This window comes from Alosa pseudoharengus, unplaced genomic scaffold (assembly GCF_046254945.1).
Source record: "Alosa pseudoharengus isolate Yale_2024_CS ecotype anadromous, Long Island Sound unplaced genomic scaffold, YU_APseudo_1.1 YU_APseudo_1.1_scf_15, whole genome shotgun sequence".
Lineage (NCBI taxonomy): Eukaryota > Metazoa > Chordata > Actinopteri > Clupeiformes > Clupeidae > Alosa > Alosa pseudoharengus.
Window position 1 is genome coordinate 16895216 of NW_027468620.1, and position 26346 is coordinate 16921561.

General features: G+C 43.5%; 2 protein-coding genes and 1 pseudogene across 5 annotated transcripts in view; 2 read left to right on the forward strand and 1 right to left on the reverse strand.

Annotated features, from left to right (window-relative positions):
- Nucleotides 1-3529, reverse strand: part of LOC143124315 (STE20-like serine/threonine-protein kinase) — a 28569-nt gene extending 25040 nt beyond the window's left edge. For all 4 annotated transcript variants that reach the window (XM_076285750.1, XM_076285749.1, XM_076285748.1 and 1 more), the window contains exon 1: nucleotides 2652-3529. In XM_076285750.1, the coding sequence (XP_076141865.1) occupies nucleotides 2652-2801 (150 nt within the window). In that variant the 5' untranslated portion in view covers nucleotides 2802-3529. The remainder of the gene's footprint in view (nucleotides 1-2651) is intronic.
- Nucleotides 3530-5130: 1601 nt separating this feature from the next.
- LOC143124318 (dual specificity protein phosphatase 13A-like) lies at nucleotides 5131-7159 on the forward strand (annotated as a pseudogene).
- A 2561-nt stretch (nucleotides 7160-9720) lies between these two features.
- LOC143124320 (dual specificity protein phosphatase 13A-like) lies at nucleotides 9721-26040 on the forward strand. Its single transcript, XM_076285754.1, has 3 exons — nucleotides 9721-9916; nucleotides 23689-23906; nucleotides 25813-26040. The coding sequence occupies exons 1-3, from the start codon at nucleotides 9792-9794 to the stop codon at nucleotides 26022-26024; spliced, it is 555 nt and encodes a 184-aa protein (XP_076141869.1). The 5' UTR covers nucleotides 9721-9791; the 3' UTR covers nucleotides 26025-26040.
- Nucleotides 26041-26346: the final 306 nt, after the last annotated feature.

Sequence of the window (26346 nt, forward strand, 5' to 3'; positions counted from 1 at the left end):
GCCAGTGGAGGCGTGGATGTTCCAGCCCTGGACTCGGGCTCCCGTCCCGCCGCTGTGTTTATGGATACCACAAACAGAGACACCAGGGAGTCGAACGTGTGTGTGTGTGTGTGTGTGTGTGTGTGTGTGTGACAGTGGGAGTGTACGTTTATGTCATGTCTTGTTTTATTTACACAAGATCACACAACCCTCCTTCCTTTCACTCTCTCTAGCTTGCCCTCTTTCTCCATCAGCTTTTTCCCTCCCATCACTTATCGCTCTCTCTACACAAACACAGTACACACACATCTATTTCAACCTCTGCTGAAACCCCCCCCCCCCACACACACATCTATTTCAACCTCTCTTTCTTTGCAAGTTAGGAAGTGGATATAGTCTTCAACTTCAACTTTATCCCTGCTGAAAACCAACCCACACACATTCTCAATCTATTGCAGGAAGCAGCTTTTTTGATATAAGGGCGGTTCCTGAAATCTCATGTTCAAATCTCTCATAATAGCTTTGAATGAATGTCTTTAGGGCCGTTTACCAGGTTGTCATAAGACAGCTCTGTCACACACTGTCACATCATCACACACCATCACATACGTGTTAACACTAACAGCCCTTTTGACAGTATCAAAGTCCCTGGATCAGAACCTGAAGGCACTTTATGACATGTGTAGCACTGTTAGCTTAGCATTTGCATTCCTGGGTCACTCAAGCTTCGTGATCGTGGAAATATGAGACCACACCAACTCTAGCCCCAGAGAACGTGAAGCTTAAACAATGCCAGGGGCCTGGTGATAAAGGAAAGGTGGAACAGGGGAGGTCCACCCTCACTTTTACGTCTTTCGAGCTATGCCTGGCAGGAAACGTTTAGTTCCCTTTGCCACTGTGACTACAGGGAGGACACACCCTCTCCGCAAACACACACACACACACACACACACACGCACAAAACACATTGCCTCATACTATTCTTCTGAAAGAGTCCGAATGAGAAAGCAAGTAAGCTCAGTAAGCACTGGCAGGGTCCACAGATACACTCTCTTCCCTAAACACACACACACACACACACACACACACACACACACATTTCCATGTCAGAGGCACCGTACATACCACTAATGATGACAGTAGCATGGCATGTGCCTAACTTTCTCTCACACACAATTTCTCCTCTCTCTTTGTGTCCCTCACACACACTTCTCAGCCTGTTCCATTCAGTGCCGTTCACCAAAGTGAAATGCACATCAAAGTGTTAGTGTCTTACGCACACTAACACTTCGACTCCAAAGGGGCCCTAATGAAGGACTCTCATATTGCCCTGTTCTCCTAGAGTCTCAACACCAAACACAACAACTTGTCCTTTTCCTTTGTATTAAGACTGGGGAAAAGGCAGAGGATTTCTTTAGATAGACAGACACACAAGCAGACATGTGTGAGTTTATTGTTGCTATGAGGAATCACCTTCTTTAATAAGGTAGGTCTGATGTAAAATTTGATGTGATGGCCTACTCTTTACCAAAATTAGTGAATGAAGCTCTGGAAGCATTAAGTGCTGTGATGTATTATCCATAAGTGGGTTTCAAAATGCCAACCACCTGTCAACTTCAGCAGAGACGATGCTTACATACAAATAGCTAATGGACACAGCACATTGATAGCAGTTCTTCTTTCATTATAGACATACAGTGGAAATTAGTTTCTTCTTGATTAAACATCAGGGATCTCGCCCTTTTAAACTTCTACACACACACAGAGTTCCAACACTTGGTGTGTGATCCACAAGTCAGTACATCAATGTGGACACCCAATTGTGCAATTGCAGCAAAAGGCGTACAGATACACACAAACAATCTAAACAAGCACGAGCAGAAATGTGTGATGCCCCTGATTGTGCAAGTGCAGCAAAGGCATGCACAGACACACACACACACACACACACACACACACAGGGTGACAATGTGTGTGTGGGTGTGTGTTCAAAATTCATCACAAATTTAATTTCTTGAGCTATATTGAAAATCTGACAATTTGTAGTCTTTCAAGAGAATCCTAAACTCCATGAATTCTTTGAAAACAGCAGTATTAAACCTGATATTCATAAAGCAAGATATGAACAGCTGTTAAACAGTGGCCTACGAAATATCAATTCTTGATGTCATTTTCAAAAGTAAAAGTCTACACTCATCAGCCAACAACTTCACCCTGACACCCTTGACATTTTCTTCCCAAGCATATAGAGCATATCAAAAGCTCACAACTTGGGGAGTTTTTTCCGCAGGCACCAGCCTACTTCACCTCATGTTACCCATCGCCCACCCTGAGATCTGAGATCTGGGCTGTGTGTGCATGTAGCCCTATGTGCACCAGCACAGCGGGAAAGAGTGTAATGTTAGCCAGTTAGCAGCGCCATTCAATCCCCATAAAACTTTGATGTTGCATTTAGCAACCTACTCCGTGGCGCTGCTGAATGATGACACAACACCCTTCCATTTTCAACATGAAGCTTGAGGGAAGTACAGCCTAAACACTTGAGGAAATGTTGTGTGGCCAAAGAGAAGGTGAATACGAGAACATTAGAGAGTCTGTAGTGTGTGTGTGTGTGTGTTTTCTCGTCCGTCATAATGTTCCTTTGTGAACACTTATCAAGACTTTGTGTTTACCTTGTACACTTTGCCAAAGGCTCCATCGCCCAGTTCTCCTACAATCTCCCACTCCTCCTCCGGATTCAAGTCTCTGTGAACGTGTTCGTATTGTTTCTTTTTCTTTTCAGTTCCCAGTTTAAAGATTTTCCGAAAATTAAAAAAGGACATTTTGCCTGTGTAGAGAAAACGTAACAATTACGTTTCACAAAGTCCAGAACCAAGGCAAGTGTTTAACGTCTGATAATTAGCAGCGTATCCTTAAAGAACCAGTCAAATGAATAAGAGCCAGTTATTTGGTCTTCAGTATTGCTGTCCGCAGCTACTGAATGACACGACAGTAACCAATGTTTAAGGCGTTGGTGCAAAATTGTAACATCCACTCATCTAAAGGTCTCAAAGCCAAAAACACACAATGTGTCTTACCACAAAATACAATGTATCTAGCTTATTCTATCGTTCGACACATTAAACGCCTTATTCGTATGGCTTCTCATGGAACGCCTGCACCTTGGAGAGCCCAAAATCGATTTCAATGAGTACATCCGAATCCATATGCCTCGGTCAACAATGAAATGTAGATATAGGCAGATGTCTTAATCCATGGTCGTGCCACTAAGTATATCCGTAGTTGGTATATGATGGTAGCGGATGCTGATCTCGTCAAACTCCACAGAAAGCTCCTTTCAATCGGTTAAGATTGTTGAGACGTCGGCCTTACGATTCAAGCTCCTTCTTGAGGCTTGGAGAAGTGCATGAAAAAATGATAAAAGGGCATAAACTCCCATTTACTTCCTCGACTGGCGTTTTTTATTTGACCATCCACGTTTTCCTCGCGAAGTCACCATCCAGCCTCTTTTCCACGGTGCTTCTTCTTCTCACAGGAGTCAAGACGGGAACTTCGCCTGTACAGCTTAATGTGAACGCGCGTTCCCGGATGGCGCAAGCGCATTGAGGATGGTTGAAGAAACCGCGGCAGCCTATTGCGTTGCGTTGAGGCGACCAGACAAAGCAAATGCTCATTGCTTTTGGATCAATTTATCCCACGTGGCGTCTTGCAAGGAACACATCATCCCAATTATATGATATCAGATCACTGACAATGAATAGTCAATTTATAATTCCAAATAAGCTTCCAGACATGTGTCATTTTAAAAGGAAATCAAATGTATGAAATTCTAAAGGGTAGGCTACATTTCCTGTTATTTTGAATGACCAAAATGCTAAAATAGTTGACAATATCTAATGAAGCTATAATGCGTGACATGGAAATATCTGTCTACATTTCACAGGGGCACCCAGTGGTCAGTGGTCATAATTGCAGTGTAGGCTAGATCTAGACTCACTACAGAGACAAAGGGAGGTCACACAATGTAGACTACAATGAACACAATGTAAATTACACTTGGAGATTTAGATGTCAACAGCCCTGTGTCAATTTAGGCTACTGTAAGAATCTAAAAGGAAATCATTTACATTTGCCAAAATTCTAACTTGTTTGGACAACATTTGTCTCAATTCCTAAATTCACTCAGGTGCTAAATACACAGCTGTGTCTTCCCAGAGGGAGGATGTGTGTTTGTGTGTGTGTGAGAGAGAGAGAGAGAGAGAGAGAGAGAGAGAGAGAGAGAGAGAGAGAGAGAGAGAGAGAGAGAGGAGGGGGGTCTCAGGAGGGGATGAGCACAGCCAGACAGGAGTCACAGCTAGAAAAAAAAACAAGTTTTCAAATAATGAACATAACCAAATGTCCATGGAAAAGAAGATGGAAGAGTGAAACACATCTCAGGGACAGTGTTTATCTACATCTGATCATATTTACAAAGAAGAGCTCTAGAATAGCTAGCAGTCTCGGACTGGGTTATTGCACACACAGATAATACAAGGGCAAGCCTATCATCCTCTTATCTAACTCTGGGGGAGATGGTGAACAAGCTTATTTCCCCTAAAAGTTGGCATGTTCCTTTCAGGAGGTAAAATGACAGTAACAGAAACCAGTGGAAGAATGATGGACAGGTCTAAAGGCTGGGGAGAGTATATGGGGAGGATTTGTGTCATTCCTATCTGAAGTCCTGTGAATAAACCAAGCTTCACAGCACTCTAAAAACAGTGAAATGTCTAATAAAACTGCAGATAGAATTATCCTGTAATACTTATGTGATACACTGTTACCTTTGTCAATAAAACACTTGATTTACATAGATGTGCAAGAGGCTCAATAACACTGTTGAACATGAACTTGGTATCTGAAAATATGAAACAAATCTAATTCTATATATTTAAATGATTAATGTGTTCCCAAGTGTTACTGTGGCTTTCAGTGAATTCCATCATTATTGTAGGCTGTCTACAGTTAATAATATTATGGGATAAATATATTGTTTCTACTCTTTTAATTGAGTGTTAAATGAGAACAGTTGTAATTAACCCAAAGTATGTATTGAAGGTGTCTGACATTCTGCAGCGTGAAAGTGTCACCACATGTTATTCAGTAATATCACAGTGCCATCTAGTGGTTAAACTCAAAACTGCAAAAACACGTTCGTTTTCAGTACAGCAGCTGTTCACTTCATTCTCACATGTAAGGGCGCCATGTCTGCACTTGTGACCACTGAACACACCAACAGATCTGGAGAAATGGACAGAGAGAAGGCTCTCTCCAGCAGTGATTCCCCTCCAGATAAGGCTGAGCGCCTGAGTGAAACTCCCAGTATGGAGACCCTCGAGGAAGTTCTGCATGGTGGACAACTTTTCCTGTAATCATGTGGATGAAGTGTGGCCTAACCTGTTTTTAGGGGACATGTGAGTACAGTGTCAACATAAAACCATAAAAAGCCATATATATATATATACTGGGTCTTGTGATTTCTAGTATTTATTTAAAGGTCCTTAAGTGCAACTGTAGTTTCACCAAATATTTCCAACCCTGGTACTACATGAACTTTGAAATTGACATTGATCAGGGATTCCTAACCTTACTTCCTACTTTGCTTAACCTTTACAAACTGATAATAAACTGCATTGGCAGTCAGGAACAATGCATTTACCTTTGCTGTATAAATTTACGCATTCTTCCGACTGCAACTGAAACTAATGTCATCCCCTCTTGTTGCTGATTGACCCACTATCCTGGTGGCTGAGGAAAATGTAAACTTACGAGAGGAACCAGTGTCTTAGTAAGATAAAACATGAGCAGTTATTATACCAGGCAGGTGGGGCCAGGCTAGGCAACTGTAGGCCTGGCCTACAACTGAATTGTGTTAATGAAAAAAGGTATTACCCCAATAAACTGAACTGAAAAAACTGAAATCCTACAGGCCTACACAAGTAAAAATGGGATTCCCTGTGTAAATAAGAAAGTTTACTGAAAAGCAGATGCTAAATCTTCTTTAAACATTTGACATTGGACAACATTGAGCCTCTAATAGAAATGATGAACAGAATACCTCTGTAGAGGTCCTGGATCAGGGCATCATAGACAACCTGCTCTGTCCCACCATGACCGGTACAGTTTGCTCTGTCCTCCCCAGGTACATGTCCCTTCATGACCGGTACAGTTTGCTCTGTCCTTCCCAGGTACATGTCCCATGACCGGTACAGTTTGTGGGTCCTGGGGATCACACACGTGCTGAATGCAGCTCATGGGAAAATGTGCTGCAAGGGCGCTGATGACTTCTATGGCACCACCGTCAGCTATTATGGATTGTCTGCCAATGACCTGCCGACCTTCAACCTTTCACCTTTCTTCTACCCAGCTGCACAGTTCATTCACCAGGCCCTAAGCAAGCCCAGTGGTAATTTACCTCCTATATCCATGTGTCCATGAGAGAGAAATCTTAAGTGGCATTAAGCTAGCCTACAATAGACTAATTTGAAATAATTATTTATTTATCAAATTTTACAGTGAAAATGAAGCTGCACAAAACGAATTAACTTAATCCTTAAAACAAAGGATTAAAAACGGTTTTAACAAAGCATCTTCTCTTTTGTCCAGCCAGTGTGTTTGTGCACTGCGCAGTGGGCGTGAGTCCTGGCGTACCTCATGATCCACCATAACTACACACTGCTTAACGCCATCCTGCGGGTGAAGGAGAACCGATGGATCTTCCCCAATTGCGGGTTCATCAGACAGCTTCAGTCGTTGGATGGACGCCTGTGGAGAGAGAGGACGATAAATGTTTACCTACAAATGAGAAAGAAACAGGAATTTCACTGTGAGAAAGATAGAATTCAGCGATTGCCCATGTTGTAAAGAACTGCTTTTGGATAGACGTAGGCTACGTCCCCGACTCTCACAACGATATAATAGGCCTTAAACATCACGCAAATGAATGAATTGCTCCGGCGACAAGGAGAGTGCGTGTTTTGATAAGCCTACGCAACTTCAAAACGAAGAGATTCATTTTAGGCTTCATTTTTGAATATGGATATGCCCAACAGTAGTGCGTAGTTCCTGCAGCACTGTATGGTACAATATCCATTTGCCAAGAGCATACCCAAAAGCACATGCTCTCGCGAATCACAGCGCAGGCGACCGGTGTTGTGCCCCTTCTGGTTTTTCCACCTACTGGTTTCCGAGCTGTTTCCGAGCCTGTCCAGATGTCATGTATACCTATCAACAGCAGCTGACGGCTACCACGTCGACAGATTCGCTACATATTCATAAACATTTTACTGGCCTTTGCATGTCGCACCTCAATAAAAACTGCACTGAACTGAACTGAATACCTGAGAACTACATTACTATAACATTTTCCAGCGAGGAAAATGCTTTTTTAAAGTAACCTAATTTCGATTCTCTGTGTCGCGCTGGATTCGAACCTTCATCAGCAAAAGTATCACCATGCTAGACTGTCTCGCTCTCCACTAAACTATCAACATCTACATAACTTCTAGAACACAACGCTGTGTTCACTCAGTAGGCCTAGGCCATGATTCACCATTTATCTGAATATTTTGAAACAACTGGTTACCTTGATTTAGGCTTTAAAAACGTAACTGTATCATGCACTCTACCTTCTGTTACACCTCTGCGCTATTCATGTGCAAGGATTTGTCATAAATTCTACCAGGCAACGCACGAGTTATGAAACAATGGGTCTAAAACAACTGGTTACCCTGGACTGAAAACGCATGATCTCGCTCTCAAACAGCTAGGTTGCAATAGCCTACGTTCCCTGGATGCATATGCCTACACATTTTACTGGCCTTTGCGTTTCGCACCTTAATATAATCCGTACACAGCTGAGCACTATAACATTCTCCAGCGAGAAAATTATTTTTTAGAAGTCGCCTAATAATGACCATGACCATGATCTAGATTCGAACTCTCTTCAGGAAAACAAATTACACACGTGACCACACCGTTCCCCACTACACCATCAACACTGTGTCAATGATCGTTTAACTATTTTCTATCAAGTCATACATCACTGTTTGTCTGAATATTCCGAAACAACTGGTTACCTTAATTTAGGCTTAAAACATATCGCTCTGCTACACCGCTGCGCCATCTGTGTGCAATGATTTGTCAAAAATTCTACCAGGCAGCATATGGATTCTGAAACAATGGGTCTGAAACCACTGCATGGTTACCCTGGCCTGGAAACGCATGAATTCGAGACTGTGAAAAACAGCTACAATAGCCAGTTCCTTTGGTTTAGGACAAGCAGATTTCTATGGCCATGGCGTCTCGTTTCCAAAATTATAGCCTATGCTATCCTACAACGTTATGTTTACGACGGAATATAAATATTTGCAACCCCTACAATGCTTTTCATTTCAGGTTTTTAATTTTAAAAGGTTAACCTCATATCCCTGTTATCACAAGCAGCTTGTTCTAAATTGGGATGAATGCCTCAATTAGGCTACAGATGATCCCCACAAGCTGCTTGCGCATATACCAACATTATGTGCTAGTTAATTTGCACCAAAAGCTCTCCAGCTCCAGCTGTTGAGTGTTTGACAGCGAGATCATGCGTTTTCAGTCCAGGGTAACCAGTTGTTTTAGGCCCAATTGTTTCATCATCCGTGCGCTGCCTGGCAGAATGTATGACAAATCCTTGCACATGAATAGCGCAGAGGTACAGAAGGTAGAGTGCATGATACAGTTACGTTTTTAAAGCCTAAATCAATTAAGGTAACCAGTTGTTTCAAAATATTCAGATGAACGGGAAATCATGGCCTACTGAGTGAAAACAACATCATGTCGAATGAGTTTTGTAGTTGTTAGTAGTGTAGTGGAGAGCGAGACAATCTAGCATGGTTTTACTTTTGCTGAGGAGGGTTCGAATCTAGCGCGACAGTTCATCGAAATTAGGTTACTTTTTAAAAAAAGCATTTTTCCCGCTGGAGAATGTTATAGTGATGTAGTGCTCAGATGTTCAGTTCAGTACAGTTTATATTGAGGTGCGACACGCAAAGGCCCGTGAACTGTGTATGAATCCAAGGAACGTAGGCTATGGCAACCTAGCTGTTTGAGAGCGAGATCATGCGTTTCCAGGGCAGGGTAACCAGTTGTTTTAGACCCATTGTTTCATAACTCGTGCGTTGCCTGGTAGAATTTATGACAAATCCTTGCACATGGACAGCGCAGAGGTGTAACAGAAGGTAGAGTGCATGATACAGTTATGTTTTTAAAGCCTAAATCAAGGTAACCAGTTGTTTCAAAATACTCAGATAAACGGTGAATCATGGCCTAGGCCTACTGAGTGAACACAGCGTTATGTTCTGGAAGTTATGTAGATGTTGATAGTTTAGTGGAGAGCGAGGCGGTCTCGCATGGTGATTCTTTTGCTGATGAAGGTTCGAATCCAGCGCGACACAGAGAATCGAAATTAGGTTACTTTAAAAAAGCATTTTTCCCGCTGGAAAATGTTAAAGTAATATAGTGCTCAGGTATTCAGTTCAGTTCAGTGCAGTTTTTATTGAGGTGCGACATGCAAAGGCCAGTAAAATGTTTATGAATATGTAGCGAATCTGTCGACGTGGGTAGCAGTCAGTTGCTGTTGATAGGTATACATGACATCTGGACAGGCTTGGAAACAGCTCGGAAACCAGTAGGTGGAAAAACCAGAAGGGGCACAACACCGGGACAGCCGAGCAGCGTGGACAAGTAAACAAGACCCAGAGTCCCACGGATGAGTTTGTGAATAACAATCTACAATGACATGCAGGCGACGGAAACATGGACTTTTCGATACGAGAGAGTTGGAGCGTATTTTGGATTCGTGTACGCTGGACTTAACACCAGTCGATGAGGTCTGGCCGAATTTGTTCATCGGAAGCGTGTGAGTGTTACGTAGCCTAATAAGTGTCTGTATGTCTGTGCGTGCAGCTACAAGGCTACTAATCGCAAGCTTTCAGTAGACGAAGTTGCCATAAGCTCTCATAATACACTAGTTCCATGGGCCAGATGAGTAGGGTTACCACACGCTCTGGTTTTCCCGGGATTGTTCTCTTTTTTTAATGTCTGTCCCGGAAAATGTATCATCTTTCCCGGGACACCAAATGTCCCGTTTTTTGGTGCAAAGGCACGGCACTTCTATTTTTATTCTTAGTATTCCCTAGTTTCACTTTCAATAAAACCTACGTTCCGCTCCTGCAATCCTACTATATTTCTTAAGTTATCTTGATTGTATCCTGCTGTCGGAGGCAGGCATGCGCTTATTTGATTGGTTGTAATCATAGGTTGTAATGCAGACCTGCGAAACGAAAGTTTACCTCAGCATAGATATACTGACAGCATCACCTAACAACCGGCCGCGCGCAGCCAGCATACAAGAGAGTGAGTGCGTGCGGGTAGGCAACAGATTGGAGAAGGTAGCCTAGTAAAGAAAAAGAAGAAATTTCGGTTCGATTTGGTTTGATAAAATGGGGCGCGAGATGGAGGAGGATATAGGCCTACAATCAAAGTCAGGGCCAGCGGCGAAGAAAAAGAGATACAGTAGGCCTACACAACGCCGACAGGGTGAAAATGGGTAACTTTTCGGAGTGGGTAGGCTAACAACTTACCGCCGCGCAGCGAAGGTTTAGTCAGATTTTTATTTTTTATTTTATTTTTCGCATGCCCAAATTTCCGTCAATGATTCCCGGGACACTGAAAGACCGGGGTACACGAAACTTGGTGGGAATGTAACCCCACATGGATAGCATGGAACCATCGTTTTTCGTTTTGATCTGTAGCCCCCCCCCCCGGACTGGACCCCCGAAAGGAGGGTAGGGCAGACACAGTTTTCTGTGAATATCTCGACAACCGTAGGGTTTAGGAGGACCATTTTTTTTTGTATGTTGATCTCAAGGGGCCATGTCAACCCATTCCATAACCACTCATTTCATGTATAGCGCCACCTAGTTAAACACAAAAAAGTAAAAATGAGGTGTTGTAATCGCAGGTATCTGTGACCTAACATAGTCAAAACTGCACGAAATTGGAAGTGTAGGATCATTATGACACCCTCTGTATGCACGCCAAGTTTCGTGGAATTCCGTTCATGGGGGGCCACACAATAAATTAATTTATGTTACTATACACCAACTGGCCTGTAGGTGACCGGAGACAGTTTTCTGTGAATATCTCGAGAACCGTAGGGCCTAGGAGGTCCACCTTTTTTATGTATGTTGGTCTTAAGGGGGCATGTCAACCCATCCCATTACCAATTATTTCATGTATAGCGCCACCTAGTTAAAAATGAAAAAGCAAAAAATTAGGTGTTTTCATCACAATATCTCTGGCTGACAAGGTCAAAACTGCACGAAATTAAAAGTGTAGGATCATTATGACACCCTCCGTATGCATGCCAAGTTTTGTGTACTTTCGTTCATGGGGGGCCTTACAATAAAATAATGTATGTGTACATTTAGTGACGTACACCAACAAGGATTCCCGGGACACTGAAAGACCGGGGTACACAAAACTTGGTGGGCATGTAACCCCACATGGATAGCATGAAACCGTCATTTTTCGTTTTGATCTGTAGCCCCCCCGCTGGACTGGACCCCCGAAAGGAGGGTAGGACAGACACAGTTCTCTGTGAATATCTTGAGAACTGTAGGGACTAGGATGACCATTTTTTTCCGTATGTTTGGCTCCAGGGGTCATGTTAACCCATTTCATGTACACACATGTGCACAAACAGATACACACACACACATACATTCACAGTAATCATATGTATGACACATACTCACACAGTAGACATATGTACGCTTGCACAGGCACATACGCAGGCACACACACAAGCACGCACGCACACACACACACACACATAACATAAACATGTACATGCACACATGCACACAATTCAAGAATTTCTCAGAATTATGAACAGGCAAGATGGAGGTGGGGTTGTATAAAATGAATTTTACATGTGAAATCTATGAACAAATCATGTTTTGGTACTTGTTGTCTAGCAGATATCAGTGAGAATTGAGTGTGGATAATGCAATTTAGTGAGACAGTTAGAATCATATAGGCCTTTCAGCGTGATTTATTTTTGTGGAAAAAATGTGCTGGACTGGGCGGCGGTCATATTTTGCACCGCAGAGCGGTACATCTAGTATTATGCATAGTATTGTTAATGTTTTATGGATAAGCCTTATATCTTAAAATAGCTGGTGAAAGGGCATTATAAGAACCGTTTAGACTCAGCAACCTTAAGTGGCAATGCACCATTTATAGATAGTTAAACAGTAGGCTATAGCATTTGCAGCATTTGTTAATAAATTATTATTTAAAACCAGTAATAGGCCTAAAATGAAAGGCATTTAACATTAATCAAAATCATTACCTTTTTTTTTGGGGGGGGGGGGGGGGGGTTCGGCAATGAATGTCCCGGATTTTCACAAATCAAATGTGGCAACCCTACAGATGAGATGTCGGTACCACTCAAGGTGGCAAAGGTTGCTTATACTTTTTGAAAAGATACATGTCTGTAGTTAACATTTTTGTATGATAACCCTTCTGGAGTCACTAAATTAGCTAAATTAGTGTTATCAGCTGTTAAAGTTACCCTCCCCCATTGAAAAAACACAGGTGCCTATCTTGCTATTGGCCTTTGTTAAAGGCATATTTGATTTTAATATATTTGGTATCATTTTAAAGAGGACTATCGGTCTATCTTTCATTCAAGTCCTTTTGTGAACACTTTGGACAAATACAGCCGACCCTGGCGCTCTTCAAACTTTTAATCACACAAATTTTCCTGCAATTTCCGCCTAAATCATCTTTTTTCTTTTTTTATCCTGTGGCATCAGGAAGCATCAGAGGCATCACTGGCATGACTTTAAGGATTCAGAAAATGTATACTTTACCCATATTATCTCATTCTGAGGTGGTGATTTTCAGCTTTATATCAGGCATGGCATTTTTTCGAAGAAAGGTAGTTTTGCCAACCTCTGAGGTTTCTTTTGCTATTGGACTCTGACTTTAATTTATACTCAACCATCTTCTGGGCTTTGTGATTTTGTAGTTTATTTTGCTATTGCTGGTCCTGTCAGTACTGTCTGACCACTTCTATTTGATCTGCATCTGTCGCCTGAGCTTCAGATACTTACTGTACAAATGTATGCTTGTTTGTGTGAGGCCAAAACAAGCGCTTGAACATAATTTCTTGTCCATGAAGGGGTTGAGACCAGACCAGGGTCAAACCGGAAACCAAATCTGATCGGGCCAATGAGGGGCTATCAGAATCACTTCGTGCTTGCCTCTCCTCACTCTCTCCAACATCGGTGGGATCAATGCCTTCGGGGGAAAGCATACAGCAAGGCCTTCGGCCATTCGTGTGCCAGAGCATCCACTCCCAGCAGAGCGTCGCTCTCGGTCAGGGAAAACCACTTCACACAGTGTATCGTCTCGCGCGAGGCAAAGACATCGACATGAGCTTTCCCAAAGCACTGCCACACCTCCTCCACCACCTGTGGGTGAAGAAGCCACTCCCAATGTGATAGGGTAGCCTGGTCCTACCAAATTCTCGTACATATTTCATAATGTACAGAGTCTGGCCACTTTCCATTGCCAAGCGTTAACTTCCTTGAATGCAGGTACAGGTTGAAGTTTAAAACTATTGGATTTGCCCAGAGCCACTCTGGATCTGCCATAACCAATTGCTAACGTTTGGTCGTAACGTATGTCATGCTCAAACTAGCATACAACCTCAATGTCCTCGTTCTCAGCTACTCCCTCTGTTTGCTGATTGGACATGCAAATTTTTGGCCGGAGAAAACCTGTGAATATACCGCAGACCCAGACGACTTACTGAAGGGAAATGAAAATTGAGCGGAAGTACATAGGAGGGCGGAGCCAGGGGCCCCTCGTGAGCATATCTGCCGCCCTGTTCTGTTCTCCCGGAACATGAATTGCGCGGACTGAGAGGAGGTGACAACTCGCCTCGGCTAGGTGCACCATTAAAAGTTCCAGCGCATTTCTGTGAGGCTGCTGCAGCTGCTTGCTCCATGTCCCTCGGACCGCTTGTCCCTCGCACACCGCTCCCTAACCTAGTATAAGTATAAGTATATATACTCTTTTGATCCCGTGAGGGAAATTTGTTCTCTGCATTTATCCCAATCCGTGAATTAGTGAAACACACTGCACACAGTGAAAACACAGTGAGGTGAAGCACACACTAGTCCCAGCGCAGTGAGCTGCCTGCAACAACAGCGGCGCTCGGGGATTAGGGGTTAGGTGCCTTGCTCAAAGGCACTTCAGCCGTGGCCTACTGGTCGGGGTTCGAACCGGCAACCCTCCGGTTACAAGTCCGAAGCGCTAACCAGTAAGCCATGGCTGCCCGCCTAGGAGGGAGGCATCCGTTCTCACCACATGCCTGTGAGCTACCCTCCTCAATGGAGAGGTTCTCGGGGGCACACCAATAGGCAAGAGCCCTCCAGCATCTCCCACCCACTCGAACACGTTTGTTCCTGTCCCTGATAGGGTGTGCATAGAACGCTGCAAACCATGCTTGGAGATCTCGCATGTGCAAAAGGCCAAGGGGAACTGCATGAGAGGCCGCTGCCAGCAGCCTCAGCAGGCGCTGGCATTGACGCACGCTGACCACAGCACCCTGGCGAAAACTGTTGATGCAGGCCTGCCTGACGCGTTGGAGATAATCTCACCGTCATGCTCTCTAAATTGAGTTCCAGCCCCAGATAAGGGATCGTCTGCGTGGGCCGGCTCTTGGCCCAGTTCACCTGGAAACCTAAATGCCGGAGATGGTCCAGCGTCTTGGCTGCATGCAGCTCCAAGAGGGTCCTAGAGCCTGCCAGCAGACCTCAGTCGTCGAGGTAATTTAATATGCGAATACACGAATCCGGCGAAACTACCGGAAGTAAGCGGGCACCATTACTAAGCTGTTGCTGGGTAACATTGCGCCAGTGCCTCCTATTGGATTCGTTGCGTCCACTGGGATAACAGCCCGCGATTTACGACTGTCTCACTACTTCTTTTATAATGTCAAGTGGGAAAACATGTTCCGTTTTCAATTGTTCCAATAGCAGCAATAAAATGACCAGGTGGAACAAAAGAAAAATGTGAGATACACAAAATACCCCGGGTTGACTGCCCCTGTCTGGTAGCCTAACGTTAGTTACCATACGGTTTGTACAGATAGCAGTTAGCTGTACCTTACCCTTTCCTTTTGAAATGTGAAAATTAGATAAACAATGGTCACAAATGAAAAACATGAATTTGTTTATTTAATATCCATTCATTGTTGCCAAATGGACAGATATTTTTATAGTTTCCTCGTTAGCTAGCCTAGCTAGCATAGTTATTGCTGACGTTAGAGCTACAGTAGTTAAGTAGATATAATATCAACCTAGTCCCAATTATGTCTTTATTTCCTCATTCTCTACTCTAAGCTAGTTTCATAAATAATCTGTAAGATCGCTTGTACCTTATCTGTGACCGGAGGCACTGTCTAACATCATCAACCCAACAAGCCATACTGCCTGGCTGTAGCTGTCATTGAGGGTGCGTTATCACAGAGGTTTGTTTACATATCATATTGGATTGGTTGTGTCCACTGGGATAACAGCCCGTGATTTACAACTGTCTCACTACTTCTTTTATAATGTCGAGTGGGAAAACATGCCAAATGGACAGATATTTGTAGTTCCCACGTTAGCTAGCCTAGCTAGCATAGTTATTGCTAACGTTAGCTAGCTACAGTAGTTAAGTAGATATAATATCAACCTAGTCCCAATTATGTCTTTATTTCCTCATTCTCTACTCTAAGCTATTTTCATAAATAATCTGTAAGATCGCTTGTACCTTCATCTGTGACTGGAGGCCACTGTCTAACATCATCAACCCAACAAGCCATACTGCCTGGCTGTAGCTGTCATTGAGGGTGCGTTATCACGGAGGTTTGTTTACATACCAGTAACAGCTCAGTAATGGCGTCGCCACAAGATGGCAGCCTCCACAGAACGCTCGTCGGATTTGTGTATACCCCGTCTCCTGAAAGGGGCTGTAAGACGTCACTCGTCAAGACCAATGAGGGAACTGGGAGTGGTCGAAGGAAATCGTGAAGCTGTCCGCGCGCTGTTGGAAATATATCAATTGATTAAAAACCCCTGTTAAACCTAATAAATCTGACTCCGCTCAATATTAGAAAAGTTTCGGTTCATTGTAACATTGTTATCCTTAGTGGGTTTATACGCCCACAATACATATTGTTAATGAGAATGCCTAACTCGTTTTCTTGTGACACGCGCTCAAGCTTAGGAATATATACTATAGGTCTCCTCCATCTGCCGATTAATTCGGGCGGTTCCTAAACATAACACGTATTGGTCTGGAAGTGGTCAGAGGTTACATGCTGATCCGGACTGCTATACTCATCAGCGTGTTAGACAGTCAAGCAAATTCCTATGCTACAGGGGGTCAGGCTGTGCTAGGTTTTTGCGACCAATCTAGGACCATCGCTGACAAACTGCCCACCGCTGTGTAATGCTTGGTCATTTCATAATAACATGCCAGCTCCCAGGTGATTTAGTTTCTACGGCGGCGATAACTAATCTCAACCGTCCATTATGCTAACGTTACCTAAACTGCTACTCTGGACTACAAGTACAATAGAAAGGCTATGCGGGTCAGAACATCACAATTTATTTGTCAGATACAAGCTATTCATCCAATACATTATAGAAGGTACATCTAAATGAATAATGTGAAAGCTACGAAAACAGGTTAAAGGAACATTTAGGAAACCATATGAAGCAATCAGAGAATGAACATACCAGCTCAGAGGATGATGACTACAGAATGGCTCCTAGAATGCTCTGTAAACTTCACTTAAATAGGCTACCTAGTTTGTGGTTGGTTACATTCACATGATTGGAGGTCAGCTGATTTGGGATCACATGGTTGGAGGTCAGCTGATTTTGGGTCACATGAGAAGTACTTTGATGAGACTTGAGACCATTGTTGTAGTGAGAGTGCATTAATCAAGACATGACAATGTACACATTAATTACATTTCCTGCTTCCTAGTTAGTTTCTCCTGTGAAAAAGGCAAAGGTTAGAGATATAATCAAAAGTTGTTGTAGCAGCAATATGTGACAATGGGCCCACCATGAGGTCATACCATCATGTGGTAGGGTAATTAATCAACAGTTCACATGATCAGGAGTTTGATCAGTATAGAAACATTAGGACTCCTTACAGGGCTAATGCTTCCTGAACGACTTTGGTGAAAGTGCAGGTTGATAGCGCTAGCCCGAATCATAAGACAGAGAACTCCCAAACTCTGCCCTCGAACACAAAGCGCAGATACTTCCTGTGCCGAGGGTGAATCAGGAACATGGAAATATGCATCCTTTAGGTCTATTGTGGCCATCCAATCTACCTGCTGCACGCTCTGAACAATGTGCTGCAGAGTCAGCATCTTGAACGCAATTTTTTAATAAATATGCATTCAGAGGCCGGAGGTCCAGGATGTGCCGAAGACTGCCATCTTTCTTGGGGACCAAAAAATATTGCACGAGGATGGGCCTCTAGCGCATTTAGCGGCCTCCCGCCAGGGCAGGAAGGTCTTGAGCGCACAGCCATTCCTTGCCCTGCCTGCTCTCTCTTGTAACGAGCTCGCTGCCCCTCCTCTGCATGTGCATTTAACAAAATTGTTGAAGGATTGTTGTTGCCATATAGAAGCATTGCATAGAACACAGTGGGCTAAATTGCTATTAAATCCGCTTAGCATCGTGACCATGCTGCGCAAATTTGTTCAAAACTGCTGCATTAAAGTTAACTCTGCTAAGGTCTTATCACAACATAGTTCATTGAGGAGACTAAACTAAGTTAAGTTATGCAATCAAGCAGTATCTCAAAGCTAGCGTTAGAATACTGTTTGGATGTTGAGTTTAGCATGCTTACTTACAGCTGCTTGTCAATTTCGTTACTCATGCAGGGCTCATTTTATTGACTCTGACACTGAATGTTTGCAAAATCCCGATGTAAATGGAAAAGTGTTTTCCAAGATTAAAAAGTGCTTGTCCCAAGAAGTAGGCTACGAACCGTTAACTACGTTATGAATTGCATCCACACATCAGCAGCCTTACTGTGTTAACTTAGTGCAAGGGTTCCCTCACAAACGTCTTAAAGTGACAGGCACTCAATTAGACCTATACACTACTGAACTTTATTGAATGCTACCTCTGACTAAGAATGCATTACTTGTATAGTCTTTTATTTTGGAATTTTAAGAGCAATAAACATATATTGCAATATTAAGGAATTCATGTTTTTTCATTTAGATATGTAAATCAACATGTATAAATTGCTATTAGTCAATTAATGGGGAGATAATCGATAATCGAATCGAAATAGAATCGGACTGAAAAAATGAATCGTTAGATTAATTGATGCATCGAAAAAATAATCGCTACATTAATCGTTTAAAAAATAATCGTTTATCCCAGCCCTAGCATCCAGCAATGGTATCTTCTCCCTGTCGGGTAGCTGGGACAGTGTGAGCCACAGATGGCATACCAGCCCCACCAGATGGCCCATTGCTCTGCCCTGTGCCAGGGCTGCGCACTTCGAGGCCCCGCAAGGCCAGGTCCAGCGCTCTCCTCTTCAGGGAGTGGAGTCAGGGCTTCGTCGTCCTCCGCAGCCAGCCCTATGCTCTCCCCAGCGTAGATCTGGAGGAAGGCTGTGGTGTTGAGGGCACGGCATGCCTGCCCCACACAGGCGTAAGCCTTAGACGCCTGACCGTCAGTGGCCCTGCGCGGCTTAGATGGCAGAGTGGCCGGGCTACGGGCTGAAGCCTATGGTACGGTCCCGCGTCTGCGTCCCGCGCACGCGGCACTGGTGAGCGCGTGACGAGAATTGCGTCATTTTTAAGGCATGCGTCTTTGGGTCGACCGAAATTTAAGACCGTGCGTCAAAGTGACGCGTAGACTGTGCATGTGTAAAACGGAACTGCTGTAAACACTCCCCTCCAGTAGGTGGACCACAAAGAAGAACAACACTTACACCTAGAAACAAACCTAGACAGAAGAAGACTTGTTTGGTTACCATAACGATGATGGAGCAGAGTGCCTGTCCTCAGCTTGCCTGGCTTTGAGTTACGTGAGACATCACGACATGGAGTCAACTTCGACCGATGTAAAGCCACAATCCACAGATACATTCTTTAACATTATATTTAACGGTTACTTTACCATCTATGGTGTAGAACCCAAAGTATTTCAAGACACCACATTTTAGATGAGTTGGGGACGTAATTATCTGTCTGCTGGCCGTTCTGTGCGTCACCTTTGATTGTCGAAACAGGGTGGCTGCATGGGCTCATTGTGGCTACTGGCTATTATATTGGCTTGATTTGGTCATGAGCCATGGATCATAGCACTGAATGAGATGGCAAACAATACAATAAAACTAATCATAGACTGTAGAAATGCGCTACACAGCACTAAAAACCGAATAGTTTATTTATAGTTCTACTACGGATATTTCACGTCATGTTCGAATAAAAAGTGACAGCCCTACTCCCTGCATAGAGAGCTGACATGACTTCGGATTAAATGCATCTTTTAAAAATGAGCGTAGCCTAGCACCTATTACTGAACAACGCTGAAATCAAATCGCGAAACCCAGAGCCATATAAAGGTATCTATCTACAACGCTCAGGAGAAACCCAGTAACACTTGCTGATCGAGATGCATTCTCGCCTGTTCCGTATAATGCGTTATCATAGTAATTATAATAATAAAGGGAATGTAGCCTACCTCTCCCAGGTGCAATCATTATCACCTAGCCTACTCCTGAACAATGCTGAACTCAAATCTCGAAACTCGCCTGTCAACACCGGATGCATTATCATAATAATAATTGAAGGAATAATCTAGGCTACCTCTCGCTCTAAATACACCCATTATCACAGTGAGACATTATACATGAACACAAAGTTACTTCAAAACTTTTATTGACACGTCATATTTACAGGTTTTTGGTTCATACTTTTTGGTATGAGGCAGGTGTGAAGACTCAATACAAATTTAATTGAGGACATCTGTACGCACAACTCTTTCTTACCATGCTGTGTTTAGAAAAATGTCTTTACTTTGTATCGCACCAGTATTGCTGCCCTCGCAGCACCGAGTCACTTAGCTATAGGCTAAGTAGCCTAATAAGCAAGTAGGCTAAGCTAGTCTCTCAGCTATACCAACAGGTGTGTTGTGTGTGTTCTGGTGGATGATAAATGGAGCGATGCGATGGGCCAGCTTATCAAACTTCCCAGCAGACAGGCAAACGTACTCGTGGTGCTTTTTCCTTCATCAGTTCTTCCTTCGTTCAGTGCTCGCACATCCCACGTTCTTCTTTTCTTCAGGCGTTTCAGGCTTCTTTGGTGGTTGTGTCCTACTTTCAGGCTCGACGTACCGCCCCCAGTTGGTGGGGCAGAGTATCACAGTTAATCCGTAGTGCGCAGGCGCTAACCTTAACGATTTAATGCGCATTCAGGACAGCAGAAATTGGAGTATGCTTCACGTCCACGGCAAAAATTACGCACGTCTTGGACACGCGCAAATGTGACGCACGACCATAGCAGAGCCTTGATGCTCCCTGGGAGGCGAGGTAGGCAGCCAGCGCCTCTTCCACCTTGGGTAGGTGGTCAGCCCCTGCTCCTTTGCCCCGTGCAGGGCAGAGAAAGGCCTGAAGCCCTGGACGGCTGATCGCGCTGGGGGTTTCCCCCAAGAGCGCATCGTCCCCTACACTCTCCTTCGGGTTCTGCTCCAGTGAGCTGCTCTGAGGCCAAGAGGGACACCTGGGGCCTCATGTACAAAGACTTGCGTGGATTTCATACTAAAACATTGCGTATGTGCAAACGTGAAAAGTAGCGTACGCACAAAAAAATCCTGATGTATGAAACTGTGCGTACGCAGTATTCCACGCAGCCTTTCTTTGTACATCCCAATTAACGTGAAATTAAGCTTACATGCACGAGCAGTACACTCCACTCTCTCTCCTCCCTCAATCACACTCATTTTAATATGCTAACTAGAAGGCCACTCGAGAGCGCAGACCTCCGCGAAGACAAAATGGCCTATCCCGCAATATTAATAACAATGAAAACTCATTTATGGATCCATTCATACTCGAACCTGCTCCAAAGTTTAATAATTGAAATCATCAAATTAAAAAAAAAAAGTTTAGGCTATCTCCAGCGAATGCGAGGTAGAAGTGTTTATCCGACGAAATGGCAAGAATCTTACGTCTTTATCATTTGTAATTAATAACAAAAAAAACAGTAGTGGCAGAGCGTAGCAGTGGCTAGTTATAGGGTCAGAGACCGTGGCAGAATTATTGGTCAGTCTGCAAGTAGGTGACAGGGTTCGCATAACTGGGTTTGATGCATTTGAACCATTACAATACAACTGCATTAATTAAAAAAACATTAAATCAACCGTGTCCAAGTAGGCTACCATGCATCGCGCACTCGAGGTGGAATAAAAGAAAGTTGATGCAGGCCACATCGCCTCAACATTACGATTTCTGGATCATATCCCTATATTTGCACACAAGTGTGACAACAATAATGTGAATGCTTACTCGAGGAAAGTCAAAGTATCCTATGCAGTCAATCACACTAAGGGAAATACCTTATATCCGCGCTTATTAGTCAGCCTATCTATTCTATCTATATGTGTAGGCTATAGGTTTCACATTCCCTTTTAATTCGTATCCTCTAATAAGACTACAGTTGTCATTATAGATAGGTTGTTGCATAAATTAGTAGAATTTGAGCATGTTGCATTTCCATTTATATAGAAACATAGGCCTACTTTCGAAGTGTTATCATTTTTAATAACCCACCTTTCACAATATACTGTGCAAATAAAGGCCTAGACTCGCGATCAACTAATGTTGTTGCGCTGCATTGCCTCTAAGTGTCGCCAACTGACGATACACATTGGAAATGTGCGTACGCCAGACATGAAGTTTGCGTGGAGGACTGCACATTCTCACGTTCAAGTCAGTCTTCGTACATCCGGACGTGAGCGTGAGAAGTGGCGTACGCAGCATTTTTGTGCGTACGCAAGGTTTGTACATGAGGCCCCTGGTCATCATTGTGAGACCCTAGAGCAAAATCGCCAGAGGGGGACTCTGCAGCCAGCCCGACCGGCAAATTTGCCTCCCCCTGCTCGACCAGCAGCCGCTCAGGCTTCCATCTCCTCAAGCAAGTGAGCAGAATTGTGGGACCGCCAACTCTGTCCGGGCATGAGATATACCCAGACCATAGATATATATACATAGATGCCGCATTGTCCGTTGAGTTCTATTAGAAGGAATATGTCAACGAGGCCGCCATATTGGTAGGGGCAACACTCGCCCGTAAATGAATGGAGACTAATGATGAGCTGAAGAAGTTTTGGGCTATAATGTCCTCAAACTCATCAATATTTCAATCGATGGGCATAAATTATATTATAGCCGACCCATTTTGCGCCAATAGAACCTTAACAGGACCTATTAAAGGACTTCAGTGGTGATCACGTGATCGAGGAGTGTATTCCCATTGATTAACGCTGAGTAGTTCGACAGATAGAGAACCATTCATTTTTATTCATTTTCAGGGTCAGTGTTTGTGGCCCTGCCCTGAGGCTTTTTAAGTTTCAGGTTTGACCCTGGTCTGGTCTCAAGTTATGTTCAAGCACAAGTTTTGGCCTCACACAAACAAGCACTACATTTCTTCGAAAAAACGCCATGCCTGATATAAAGCTGAAAATCACCACCTCAGAATGAGATAATATGGGTAAAGTACATTTTCTGAATCCTTAGTCATGCCAGTATTGCAGTGTTTGCATTTCATATGTCTGATGCTCCCTGATGCCACAGGATTAAAAGAAAAAAGATGATTTAGGCGGAAATGACAGGAAAATGTGTGTGATTAAACATTTGAAGGGCTCCAGGGTCAGCTGTATTTGTCCAAAATGTTCACAAAAGGACTTAAATGAAAGCTCAGATTGTCCTCTTTAAACTGATACCAAACATAAAATGCAAATATGTCTTTAACAAAGGCCAATAGCAAGATAGGCACCTGCGTCAAAAATGTGTTTTTTCAATGGGGGAGGGTAACTTTAACAGCTGAAAACACTAATTTAGCTGTGACTCCAGAAGGGTTATCATACAAAAATGTTAACTACAGACATGTATCTTTTCAAAAAGTATAAGTAACTTTTGCCACCTTGAAGTGGTACCGACATCTCATCTGGCCCATGGACTAAGTCATGAGTTTTAGGCAACAATTTTGGACATTGAAAGCCAAAAATATTGACCAGAGGACTACCTAAAATTAGCTGTTTATTAGGTTAATCTGAATGATAGGCCTGTACTGATAAGTTTGTTCTCGCAGGTTTGGTCCCATTTTAGTCCAATGTGTATTGGTTTTCTTAAATCTAGGCTAGGTTACTTTATAGTAGTAATTGTTAAATAATTGAAGGCATGTTGACGCCACATTCTCCTAGTCTCATTTCCACTGACTAAAAACAGAATGGGTATATTTGTGGTCATGCACACTCCGTCGGGGGATCAGATGGTTTGACTGTGGTGTATGTCTGTGTCCAGTGCCATTGCACAGAATCAGACTGCGCTGAAGAAGCTGGGCATCACGCATGTCCTGAACGCTGCACACACCAAGCAAGGCTGCATTGGGGACCAGGACTTCTATGGGGACGCGTTCGTTTATCATGGCATCCCAGCCGATGATTCCTCAAAGTTCGACTTGAGTGTTTACTTTCGTCCCGCGGCGGATTTCATCCACAAATCTCTGAAGAAGAAAGATGGTAAGATAGCCTGTATACTTTAGGCCTAGGCCCTATTCTGCAGAAATAATTTGGATCACTGGATATTTCTGGAAATATGATAGATAGCCCTAACCTGAGAATTATGGCATTGTTAGAAACTATTGTTATGTTGTTTGCCTATAACTAACATTTTACCCTACTCTGTGAACACACAACACTTGCAAGAAGAATAGCTACAGCTACCAACCAGCAGGGGGTTGTTTCTAGAAAAGTTAGCAACGACGTTGCTCAACCACCATGGTACGACGCAACTTGCGACCAAACAACGACATTGTTACACCTGTTTCCAGAAAGCATTGTACCTGTGTCGCAATTCGCTACCTCCGACGTTCGAACACCGTTGTTCCAACAACGTTGTTGTTGATGCAGTGATACTAGGGTTGCCACATTTGATTTGTGAAAAATCCAGGACCCCCCCCACCCCCACCCCGAAAAAAAATATAATAATTATAAAGTTAGAAACATTAAGAAATGCTGCTAATTGTATGCTGTTGAACTTAGGCTATATGGTGCATTGTCACTTTAAGGTCGCTCAGTCTAAGCTTTTTCATAAAACCCTTTCACCAGCTCTTGTAAGATATAAAGCTAATCCATAAACTCTAGCCTTGTTTGTTTGTGCCACATGTAACACAATATTAACAATACTATGCATAATAAGTTGTTACAAGCAGTTATAAGTTTCATATATTAAAAGGGGATATCAACGATGACACCTGGAACCTGCCAGTCTATCTATCTCTCTCTGGTGCGCACTCAAGATGCGTTTCCCAATTTCATTTGTACTCGTCGCTCGACTAAATTCAAGATGACGATGAACAGTAAACTTCCTGAAGGTACTGTCTGTATAAATCGTCTTGTAAATAAACTACCAGTGCTTTTTCAAAGTTCTCAATGTCTCGTTTTAAATGTCAGGGCCCTCGGAAGTCTACCAATGAAGTGTGGAGCTACTTTGAGCCTCGTAAATGGTGTAAAACAGTGATTTATTTGCATGGCTAGGCCGATGCCCGAGGCACCCCCAACGAATACCTGTTGGTAGCATCGGCTAACTAGCGCCAGATTTCGGAGTGCAGGGGACAGGCCGAGATGAGCTATGAGCCATACGTTCACACTCTGTATCAGGTTTCAACACACTTTAGGTCAATATCACACCGGAATTCTCCTTTAAGTATAAGTATATAAGTATATACTCTTTTGATCCCATGAGGGAAATTTGGTCTCTGCATTTATCTCAATCCGTGAATTAGTGAAACACACTCAGCACACAGTGAAAACACAGTGAGGGGAAGCACACACTAATCCCGACGCAGTGAGCTGCCTGCTATGCGGCGCTCAGGGAGCAGTGAGGGGTTAGGTGCCTTGCTCAAGGGCACTTCAGCCGTTCCTCCTGGTCGGGATTCGAACCGGCAACCCTCCGGTTACAAGTCCGAAGCGCTAACCAGTAGGCCATGGCCGGCCCAAAACATGGACATACAGGTGGTCACTCAGTTGAACCTTGGTCAATATGGCTGTAAATACAGTAAGAGCATGCACATAATGCATAACCCAAAAGTTTAGTGAAATCTCAACACCTCTAATAGGTTACAGAATTAATGTCCTACCCCCAGAGTCTGCTGATATGTTCTCCAGACTATAGTTTATCCAGTTGCTTCCAAGCTTCACCCATCCAAATCTAATGTAAGAACTTGGGCTTAAGATCTGTTTCCTGTCTTCTTTTGTGACACCAGTGTTTGTGTCATTCTTATGACAGTGGAAGCAGAAGCATAGCTCATCACAAGCTGTTGATGATTCTTACTGCAGAGCTACTCTTACAGTATGGTTCATATTCCAGGGAGGTTAAGAGTTATCTATCACAGTGAACTCATGTATTCCCATGATTCCTTGACAGGTAAAGTGTTTGTACACTGCTTCATGGGAGTGAGCCGCTCATCTACGCTAGTGCTGGCTTACCTCATGTTGAAGCAGCGGCTGAAGTTGCGTTCTGGCATAGAGACACTCATCCAGAGGCGGGCCATCTACCCAAACAGGAACTTCCTGTCACAGTTGCTGGAGCTGGATGCACAGCTGCAGAGGAAGCGCCGACTCTGCCCCATACTCTGAGTGATCACAAACGCATGCACACGCACGCACACACACACACACACACACACTCTCACTCTCTCTCTCTCTCCCTCTTTCTCTCTTAGACTCCTAAAACACACACACACACCATTTAGGCTACTGTAAGAATCTAAAAGGAAATCATTTACATTTGCCAAAATTCTAACTTGTTTAGACAACATTTGTCTCAATTCCTAAATTCACTCAGGTGCTAAATACACAGCTGTGTCTTCCCAGAGGGAGAATGTGTGTTTGTGAGAGAGAGAGAGAGAGAGAGAGGGTCTGGGGATGAGCTCAGCCAGACAGGAGTCACAGCTGGAAA

Bases quoted from the DNA above. Each gene is read 5' to 3' on its own strand.
- LOC143124320 (XM_076285754.1), top strand. From the start codon at position 9,792: ATGACATGCAGGCGACGGAAACATGGACTTTTCGATACGAGAGAGTTG. The intron at 9,917-23,688 runs GTGAGTGTTACG...GTCTGTGTCCAG, and splicing joins AATTTGTTCATCGGAAGCGT to TGCCATTGCACAGAATCAGA. The intron at 23,907-25,812 runs GTAAGATAGCCT...ATTCCTTGACAG, and splicing joins ATCTCTGAAGAAGAAAGATG to GTAAAGTGTTTGTACACTGC.